This window comes from Lolium rigidum, chromosome 2, assembly GCF_022539505.1.
Source record: "Lolium rigidum isolate FL_2022 chromosome 2, APGP_CSIRO_Lrig_0.1, whole genome shotgun sequence".
Classification (NCBI taxonomy): Eukaryota; Viridiplantae; Streptophyta; class Magnoliopsida; order Poales; family Poaceae; genus Lolium; species Lolium rigidum.
The window spans coordinates 253,709,289-253,719,348 of record NC_061509.1 but is presented as its reverse complement, the minus strand read 5'-3'; the positions used below and the strand labels follow the sequence as shown (position 1 = coordinate 253,719,348).

At 46.4% G+C, this 10,060-nt stretch overlaps 2 protein-coding genes across 2 annotated transcripts; one reads left to right on the top strand and one right to left on the bottom strand.

Moving 5' to 3' along the window:
• Nucleotides 1-701: 701 nt before the first annotated feature.
• Nucleotides 702-1,379, top strand: LOC124688564. The gene has a single exon (XM_047222225.1). The coding sequence runs from the start codon at nt 806-808 to the stop codon at nt 1,100-1,102; it is 297 nt and encodes a 98-aa protein (XP_047078181.1). The 5' UTR covers nt 702-805; the 3' UTR covers nt 1,103-1,379.
• An 11-nt stretch (nt 1,380-1,390) lies between these two features.
• LOC124688563 (thioredoxin-like 3-1, chloroplastic) lies at nt 1,391-2,948 on the bottom strand. The gene is made up of 6 exons (XM_047222224.1): nt 2,617-2,948; nt 2,370-2,441; nt 2,186-2,252; nt 2,040-2,057; nt 1,855-1,949; nt 1,391-1,508 (listed from the first exon to the last, which is right to left on the bottom strand). Exons 1-6 carry the CDS (start codon nt 2,931-2,933, stop codon nt 1,505-1,507), a joined length of 573 nt encoding a protein of 190 aa, XP_047078180.1. The 5' UTR covers nt 2,934-2,948; the 3' UTR covers nt 1,391-1,504.
• Nucleotides 2,949-10,060: the final 7,112 nt, after the last annotated feature.

Genomic DNA, 10,060 nt, shown 5'->3' with positions numbered 1-10,060 from the left:
GCAATCCTTGAACTTTTCCAAGCGCGCACAGATTAACAGTTTGGGCATCATTGACCATTGGGTCTTCGATCTGAGGCGAAGATTAGGACAGGGTCAGCTCATCCGCTGTATGAGGATTTAGCCAACATCTTTGCCCCTGGACCAAGGATCAAGGAACGTGGTCAATGAAGTTGAACTGGTGCTGCTACTGCTCCTACTCCAATTCTTACTTTATTATTACGTGTGTCTCCATTTGAGCCTTGGAGGAAACCACAGGATGCTGACATTGCTTGGAGATACGTAGACGATGAGATCAGATATGTCGTTATCCGGTTGGAGAATCACAGCTCCACGTCGCGGGATCACCCTCTTCAGAAGGGAACCTAACCTAACCCCTTAGTAGCAGCCTTTAGACACGACGACACATGTCCGGCACCAAGTCAAATCGATCCGACGCTTCAAGATGTTGACACGGCGACACCACATCAAGAATTCAAGATCCAGAACTAGCAAAATGAAAACGTGAAGACTTGGGACTTTCAGTGTTCTACAGCCAGCCGCACCACCTTCCTAGCAAAGCAACGCGGCCAATCAGAGCCAACGCAGCACTTCACCGCTTGCGTGCACGACCAAGAGAAAACTAGCAGCTCGCAACCGCACATGCTCTATATAAAGAGCAACAGACTAGTAGGCAGAGACCGCAATCCAATCTTCAATTCACAACAGAGCAACATTATCTGCCAGACTGCCACAAGTGATACGTGCGCATACAAGCCATCGTTCGCCAGCCAGCCCCTTCGACCTCTCGCTCGCCGCCGGTGTGCACATGGAGGAGGCCTTCATGCTCTCGCCGGAGCTCCGGGACGTGCTGGCCAAGGTGGCCGTGTTCGTACTCGTGCAGGGGCTGGTCTACCTCATCCTCAGCAAGTCCTCCAGCGTCTTCTCCAAGGACAAGACGCTCAGGTCCCCCAGCTTCCGGCCGATGCGGTCTATGAGCGTGCGCCGCGTCCTGGCGCCGCTCTCCGACGTCCCCGTCGGCACCGACGAGTCGGGCTCGGCGCCTTCGCCGTCGGATTACTCGAGATCGTGGTCGTCGCGCCGCTGGGGCAACCGCGAGGACTGATTACTTCTGACCACACGGGGTACCTGCCTAGCTTGGTCGTTCTGATGAACTGGACGTAACCGGTTTGCTGCTATTGTGGTCTGTGATTTGAGGATGGTGTATCTGAACTCTCCTGTAAATAGAATAGGTTGGTCTTGTAGATATGTGTTCGTTGAGTTGAATTGGAGGATGGATTATTTGATTCTTTGCAGTTTGTAGTATTCTGTTACTAGCTGTCATCAGTACAGCATATGCCAATATATCAATACTGAAGTATTCAAGTGAAACTTTGTGTGCAGACCAACAGTGTTAGCCAGCTCTTGCTGTATTAAGGAGTTGGAATATACCTTTATTGATCAGGTTACAGTGTCCAAAGAGATCATCTCGAATTCTATATACAGTATAGTACTAGTATGTAATCAGTCACTTAATTCGTTGAGTTGAGTCGGGAGGATGGATTATTTGATTCTTTGCAATTTGTAATATTCTCTTAATATTAATGATTGTGGATTATTTAGTTACTATTCAGATTTTCTTATTTTGGTTCTGATTGTAGTTCTTGAATTTTATTTGTACTACTGATTTTTTAACTTCTCATCAATACTGAAGTATTCAAGTGAAGCTTTGTATACAGACCAACAGTGTTAGCAAGCTCTGCTGTTTTTATTTCGATAAAGAGCAAGCCCTGCTGTATGTATTGATCAGGTTACACTGACGGAAGATATCATCTCGAATCTCTATATACAGTATGGTACTAGTATGTTATCAGTCACTTGTACTTCTGGATCATTTCTCTAACATGATCCATCACAAGCCATGCCTTGTCGCCTCCTATCACCTCCTCCTTCCATTCTCCATCTTTCCATAACTGCAAATTAATAAGAACATTGATATGATAAACTCACAATTTCAGTCATACAGGAACGAAAATATCTGTAGAAAAAAAAAAGATTGTTACCTGAATAGTGGGCATTTTCTGAAGGTAGGGAGCACAACCAAAAGGGGATAAAAATACAGACATCAGTACATTGCAAAGACAGCTTAATTTTCCTTCAAGTAGAAAAGGGAGTAAGAACTAAGACAGGCTCAGATTTGTCAGCTTACGCTTATATTCCCTCTTTTCACCAGGGCCTGTGGAACTTTATTGACATCCACAAAGTAAAACCTGACCCTGAGAAAGAAACGAAACGAGATGTGTTGTTCAAATCCGGATCATGAAATTAGTTCTGCGCTTTCAAGCATGTAGCTGCGGCACCATGTAAAACCATCTCAAGGGATTCAGACCAACCCTGGATATTCTCCTGCAATCTTCTCAAGCTTGGGCTTCAGGTAGATGCATTTCCGACACCAGCTAGCCATCCTGGGAACAACACTATAACCTAAGCATCCGAGGGGTAAGATAAATGGCTGAAGAGCAATAATGCATAGCACAGCAGCGACGCGATTCTTCCCCGGTATCACAGAGAACGCAAGTAGCCAAATAGGTAGCTAAACAGCATTGCCAGCGGTAGGTAGGGCATAAGCGGAGGTGGTACCAGTCGATGACGACGGGCAGGTTGTTGTCGGCGGAGGTGGCCAGCGCGGCGTCGAGCTTGTCCATGCTGTCGATCTCGTCCATCTCCACCGGCACCGACGCGTCCCACAGGTACGCCGCCGCCGCCCTCACCCCTCCTCCTTCTCCCCTTCTCCCCCCTCGACGGACGCCTCGCCACACCCCGAACGCCAGTGACGAACGCGCCCCGCCGACGCTCGAGCAAGCCGCCGCGGAGGACGAGACCGCGGCAGCAGCCTCCCGCGCTCCGGCGCACATGTCCCGGCAGAGCACGCGTGGGCTCGGCGCGAGCAGCGCCATTGGTTCTGCTCACTAGCTCTTGGATGCCGCGTTGAATTGCAGAATTCAGAGGTGGCACTGTGGATTTCGAGCGGGTGGTGCAGTGTAGGCGTAGGATCGAAGATTGCGAGGTGAGGAGCAGAGGAAAGATCAGAGATGTGCAGAGGAAGTAAGGCGCGGAGGCTTATCCGTGTTACGAAAACAAAAGCGTCGGCTTCTGGGGCCTACTGGACCGTGAAATATCTCCACATGTTTTTTTTTCTCTCGATTGGTATATGTCCAGCCCAGATGCCAGATTGAACAGCGAACGTGGGCCTAAAGTGTCCGCCCATTACAAATACAGGGGCCAAAACAGGATAATGGACGTCCAACTAACTAGTCTTCTTGGCCTAAAAAAAACTAGTCTTTGCTGGCAAAACCTCGAAAACTCGAAAAAAAAGGCCGATCTTCGCGAAGGTTCAAAAGTCTCTCCGCATGCGACACGTGGCGCGTTGTGGTGCCAGAATTTTGGTGAGAAGTGGTCTCCCTGCTCGCCAAGTGTCGCAAGGGGAAGCAATGTGGAATATAAGAGGAGAGAGAAGGACAGCGGATGGTTCAGTTTTCCCTTTATTTTGTAGATTCATTTTTTTAAAATGTAATATCTTGCGAAACGTAAGTCCAAATTACGAACCGTTTTTTACTTTTGAGATCCTCGCGTCGAAATCTTCAAAACTAGATCCCATGTTGATAGGTTTCGAGATATTTTTTTTCGTACTTCCAATATTAGCGTGATTGTACTCGTGGTGTGTACCTAACTGTACTCGTGCTTCAACTGATAAGTACTTCTGTTTTTAGTGTATTTGATGCAGTTTTTCCCTTTACTCGCAATCGTACTTACTTCGCGTGCGCTCATCGTATTCGTGCTTTTGGACTAGTACTTCCTCTTGTGCGCGACTGTACTTACTCATGTGCGCGACTGTACATGTTTCGTCTGCGCGATTGTACCTGTACTCGCTCGTGTACGTGACTGTACTTACTCGTGTGCGCGGCTATACCTGTGTCGTGTGCGCGGCTGTATCTGCCTCGTGTGCGTTGTTGTACCTGTACTCGCTCGTGTACACGACTGTAATTACTCGTGTGCGCGACTGTACCTATCTCGTCTAGGTAACTGTACATGTACTCGCACATTTCAAAATGAGTGATTGAAGTACTAATTATGGAAGCTAGCACGAGCATGTATTGCTAGCTTAAGATTCAGATTCACGTAAACGTGCATGCGGTTCTGTACCTATGTGGTGTGTACGATCGTACGTGCAGGACGCGGACGGCCTCGTTGCGTACGAGGGAGGCGGCCGGATGGGAAGGCTGTACTCGTTGCGTACGGGAAGGGCGGCCAGGTGCGGACGATGCATACGGACGCGGACCAGGTTGTTGCCACGTGTCGCTCGCTCGCTAGTCTACTTCTCTTTGAAGAGGTTGGTCTTTTTATAGTGGTACTCGGCAAAACCTATACACCGACCAGGTCGGTGGCTAGCGGCCACCGCACACCCCCTGGTCGGGTATGGGTCAGGTCCATGTGTGGCTATTTGGCCTTTAGCAGTTTATTTTTTTCTTTTCTAGTTTTTTTTTCTGTTTTTTTTTCTTTTTTCTTTTTTCTGTTTTCGGCTTTGTTTGTATTTTTTTAGATTCGAAAATTTCGATTTTTAAAAATTATTCAAATTGAGAAAATGTTTAAATTCAAAAATGTTCAAATTTGAAAACCGTTCAAATCTGAAAACCGTTCAAATTTGAAAACCGTTCAAATTTGAAAATTTGAAAATTGTTCAAATATGAAAATTGTTCAAATCAAAAAAGCGTTCAAATTCGAATTTTTTTCATATTTTAAAAACGTTCAAGTTTGAAAATTGTTCGAGTTAAAAAATTGTTCAAATTTCAAATTTTGAAAAATATTCAAATCCAAAAAATGTTCAAATTTAAAAATTGTTTTGGTTTCAGAAAACTGTTCAAATTTTATGAAAAACTTTTTCTCGAAAAAAGTTTTTAGAACTGTTAGATTTTAAAAGACGAAAATATAAACAGAAAAGAAAAAACAGAAAAGAAGGAAGAAAAAGGAAAAAGAAACTCACGTGACGTAATGGGCCGCGGCCCACTAAATTACCTGGATCGTGGGAGGGTGTGCGGTGCCGAACAGCCACCGACCAGATCGGTGGCGAGGAGCTCCCGTCTTTGCTGGGGAGTCCTATTTGACGCGTTTTACATCCTGGAGCGTGCCAACACCCACATGGGACTATGGTAGCTTCTGGGCCAGGCCCATCGTAGCACTATATCTCCTTCCCCCGATCGCAAAACCTATACACCGACCTGGTCGGTGGCTACCGGCCACCGCACACCTCCTGGTCGGGTATGGGCCAGGCCCATTTGTGGCTGTTTAGCAGGTAGCATTTCGTTTTTCCTTTTTCTTTTTTCTTTTCTGGTTTTTTCTGTTTTTTTTTCTTTTTTCTGTTTTCGGTTTTGTTTATATTTTTTCAGATTCGAAAATTTTAATTTTAAAAATTGTTCAAATTAAGAAAATGTTTAAATTAAAAAATGTTCAAATTTGAAAATCGTTCAAATTTCAAAACCTTTCAAATTCAAAAACCGTTCAAATATGAAATTTGTTCAAATTGAAAAATTGTTCTAAATATGAAAATCGTTCAGATTCGAAAATTGTTCAAATATAAAATTTGTTTAAATTCGGAAATTGTTCATAGAAAAAATACATTTTTGTTCAAATTTAAAAATGTTCAAATCTGAAAAATGTCCACATTTTTATAAAGTGATTTCTTTTAATTTGATTTTTTTAAAGTTTAACAAATGTTCAGATTTTTTAAAAATGTTTTAAAAAAGAAAACAAACAACAGAAAACAAAAAGAAACGAAAAAGCAAAAAAAAAGGAGTGAGAATGTTGGGTCGGCCCAACAACCCGCCTGGGGGTGTGCGGCGCCTGGTCCGCGCTGACCGGGTCGGCGTACAACACCCCCTTCCCCCGATGGTCACCTCCACCTCCTTCCTCCCATTCATTGGGCCAGGCCCATTTATTATCCTTCGAGTTTGGAAGTTCTAGCATGTAGGGAGGTATTAGTGCTAGCAGAAGACATTGCTCTTTAACATATATAGTAGCCTTTTTTTACAGGTAAAAAAGGATATATTAAGCCACATGGATTACAAGGAGGTCTTGGGGAAACACCTGAGATGGAACCTCAGGCCTCGATCCAAGCCAAACGGCAGTTCTAACTCCTATCCTTGTTAAATTTGCTAGACAATGACTAACTCTGTTTTGCATACGATCCACTTTTACAAAATAAATAACTCTATTAATATTAAACATATCTCTAATCTCTGAAATCAAATGCCTTTGATTGCAAATCAGTAGTAAATGACATCCATGAAGGCACTATCAAAAGTTACCCGATGACTGTTAAGGAGATCATAGCCTAGAAGGGTGGTTTCTAGTGTTGCAATTTCAATCATGAAGAAGAGCTTCGAATTTTGAAGCCCACAACCCAACTAAGCATTCGTTATCGCATGAAGTTGGTCGCCACCTCTGGCTTGGTGTACCAAATTTGGAAATTTGTTCTATAAAAATTGTTACCAATCAATTAAGCTTAGCTGGTTGTCTCACAAAAAAACTCCTTCCTCCCGACACCATCACCTCCCTCTCCTTTCTCTCTGACTCCATTTCAACTTGCATCTTCCTCCGTAGCTAGCTACACCGCCTTGCTCGAGCTACGACCACCATCGGTCTGTCGCAACCCCGACCTTCCCTCTACCCCCCCCCGCCCCCACCACCTTCTTCTGTTCCAGCGATGTCACCGCACCACCACCCGAACCCTAAGTTCCCACCCAGGAGCCCTAACGTTTTCTTCCTCACATCCTCCATCAACGCAGCGACCAGGCACATTGTCCCAGTCGGCGTTGCATCCCTTCGTTCTCTCCGGGCATTTGCATGGTGGCCCGACCTGTTGTGTCGTAGGGAGTACGCGTCGCCCCACTAACCAACCCAACGGTAGTCAAATAGTAAATTCTGACTAACAAACACTAGTAGAAAAAAGGTCTTCCATCCCAACCCATTAGTCCCCAAATATTTTGTCCCGGGACTAATGGGGTCTTTAGTCCCGGTTCTCCTGGTGAACCGAGACTAAAGGGCTATGGTGGGATGCGGCCGGCGCAGGCCTCTTTAGTTCCGGTTGGTGTTACGAACCGAGACTAAAGGGTACCCTTTAGTCTCGGTTCGTAACACCAACCGGGACTAAAGGTTATTTTTCTGGTAGAAAACAAAATAGAAAATGATAGAAAATTCAAAAAATAAAATCTTTTCAGATTCCTATATTTTACGCAACCTACTATTTGGGAAAATTAAGAAATTCGAATTTTCACTTATTTTGCAAAAAAGGTTTGAAAAAATGGTAAAACCGCATTAACTTTTGCATACGATGTCGGGGAAAAACGTATAATATATCAAAATCATCGTGGGAAAAAGTTACATCCGAATTCACCTAGGATTACCCGGTAAGCCAATTTTTAGATTCTCAAAATTTCAAATGAAAATACGAAATTAGGAAGATTTTAGTTTTTGCTATAAATTACGGATTTTATATTTTTATTTTTTTAAAAAAATTATTAATTGCATTCTGCATAAAGATTACTATTACTTTTAACCAATTTTTAGATTTTCAAATTTTTAGGTTTTAGGTTTGGCAAAAAAAAATTAATTTTTTTAAAAAAATACAAATTAAAAAGTTAATGTTTATTTATTTATTCAAATTAATTATTACATCATTACTTTTGTTTATTAAAAGAATTATTTGAAATTCAAATGTGACATCAACCAACATGTTAATATCACATGCAAAGCACTTGGATGCGGGACGGAATGGAACTTGGAAGTTAAGCGTGCTAGTGTGGGAGGATGGGTGTCGTTGCCTAATCGACGGTACCTCTGAGGAGGGATCCTCACGAGGGGGAGAAGAAGTAGGGGCCATAGGGCGGAGAGCACACGGGACGGTGGTACGCGAGTTACCCAGCTTCGGAACACCTGCACGATGACAGGGCCTACTGCTGCTTGTCTGGAATTATCTGGGCGCTTTCGCGTTGTTACAATGAGTTGAGGTTGTGCCTCTAGGCCTCCCGAGATCCGGCTTATAAAGGCGCACGGATCTAGGGTTTACACGGAGAGTCCTAGCCGGATTACAGATAACCTAGCTACGGTACAATATCTTGCCGCGCACGTCACGGATCCACCTTCCATATACGTCGTCATCGGATCCGGTTCCTCATGGGCCTCCGCGGATCCGGGTTCCTCCTAATGTCGGTACGGATCCGGCTTACCGATCCCGGGCCGGACTTCTTCCTTCATGATCAACAAGCAATCGGGCCGCCCGATGGGCCACACGCCTCATCACCATCTGTGGGCCACCCGGCTTGCCGGATCTAGGCACTGTCGATGGTACACCCATGAAGTATACCCACAACAGTAGCCCCCAGAGTTCTCCGAGTTTCGCCTGCAGTTTCCGCCATGCTTGCACCTTAGGTTTCCGGCATCGTTGGTAACGCGGAGAAATTTGAAGAACTCCAACTTCACATTTTCTTCTTTCCTAACCTTTAGTCAGAAAATCCCCCATCCTGCGGGACTTCATCCATCGACAGTTTCAAACATGTCTCCGGGTTACTCCCCTGCTTGCGAATGAGAATTACTTATCTTCACGCTTTTACCCGGAATCTTAATAGACTCAAACGGTTCCGCCAATTCTGGCGCCATTTTCGCGCGGTAACTTATCTCTAGCCATTTTTACTGTTAGGGTTTGGGACACGTGTCACGCATCCAATGGCGCGACGCTTGCGTTCCGACCACAGGATGCGGAGCACGAATCTCGTCCCTCAGCCTATAAATATCCGCCGTCAACCCTACCTCCTCATTCACCCCCCTTTCTCACCTCTCCACGCAGCGCCGCTCGCGAACTCTTCCTCCGCCGTGCCGGAACCCGCCGGAAAAGTCGCCGGAGCATCACCGGAGCGAGTTCACCACCGTGGTGTTCTTCGTGTTCTTAACTCCGGCGAGCCACCGTACGAAAACCTCGCCGCCGGCGACTCCGACCACCGTGAAGTCCATTACAGTAAGTTCTCCGAGCTTCAATCTTCGCCGTAGTTGGTAGGGATGATCGCTAGGTTGACGATGTGGATCCGGCTAAATTACGTTTTCTGCCACTGCTTTTCTCTTCAGATGTCTTCTGTGACTCCGCCTCCAGCCTCCGAGCCCATCATGGCAACTCCCATCTCCTCCGCCCCTCCACCCTTCGCCCCGGTCCACCTGGATCCCCTCAAGGATTCCGGCAAGGACACCGAAGGAACTTCTGCTAACCCGGAGAAAGCCTCCGGGGAGGAAAAGGCGGAACAAAAGGCGGAAGAAATCGCCGCCAGGAAATCCAAAGCTCGTCAACGAGACGCTGAAGCCAAAGGGAAATGGTGGCCCTGTACCACCACTGACACGGAGCTGAAGAACTTGGAGACAGAAGGTTTTCTGCTCCCCGGAAGCTGGCGAACAGTTCCGGGTTCCCTGGCTCCAGCCCCACAGGATGGCGAGATGGTGGTAACGAAGGCGCTGGTGGAGCGAGGTTTCTCTTTTCCGCCATCTGATTTCTTCTCGGAAATCCTGAAGGCGTACGGGCTCCAGCCCCACAACATATCGTCGAACAGCGTCCTGGCGATTAGCAACCATGTCACTCTGCGAGGGCCACCTCCGGGTAACTCCCGAACTTCCCTCTTCCAATACTATTTCTCTGTCAAGAAGGAGAAGATCCGCCAGACTTCCGAGTTGGCGACTTGCGGATCCATCACCTTCATGCTCCGCCCCGGCCGCGTCTACCCCCATACCGACCGCCACGAATCCGCGCGGTATTGGTCCGGAGGCTTCTTCTACCTGAAGGACGTCTCCGACCCGGCGGGCAACAGGACACTTCCATTATTCAAGAACAGCCCCGCCAGTGAAACTCCGGCATGGACACAGTGCCCCCACTTCTCCGACTCGCCTCAGCTGACCCGCGTTGTCAGGCGGATCTGCAAGCTCACGGAGGAGGGGCTGACGGGGAAGGATTTAACCCTTTCCTGGTTCACCAAGCGGATCCAGCCGCTCC

Coding starts and splice junctions, on each gene's coding strand:
- LOC124688564 (XM_047222225.1), top strand. CDS start 806: ATGGAGGAGGCCTTCATGCTCTCGCCGGAGCTCCGGGACGTGCTGGCC.
- LOC124688563 (XM_047222224.1), bottom strand. CDS start 2,933: ATGGCGCTGCTCGCGCCGAGCCCACGCGTGCTCTGCCGGGACATGTGC. Junction 2,442..2,616: donor CTGCCCGTCGTCATCGACTG/GTACCACCTCCG, acceptor TGTTGTTCCCAG/GATGGCTAGCTGGTGTCGGA. Junction 2,253..2,369: donor ATTGCAGGAGAATATCCAGG/GTTGGTCTGAAT, acceptor TTTCTTTCTCAG/GGTCAGGTTTTACTTTGTGG.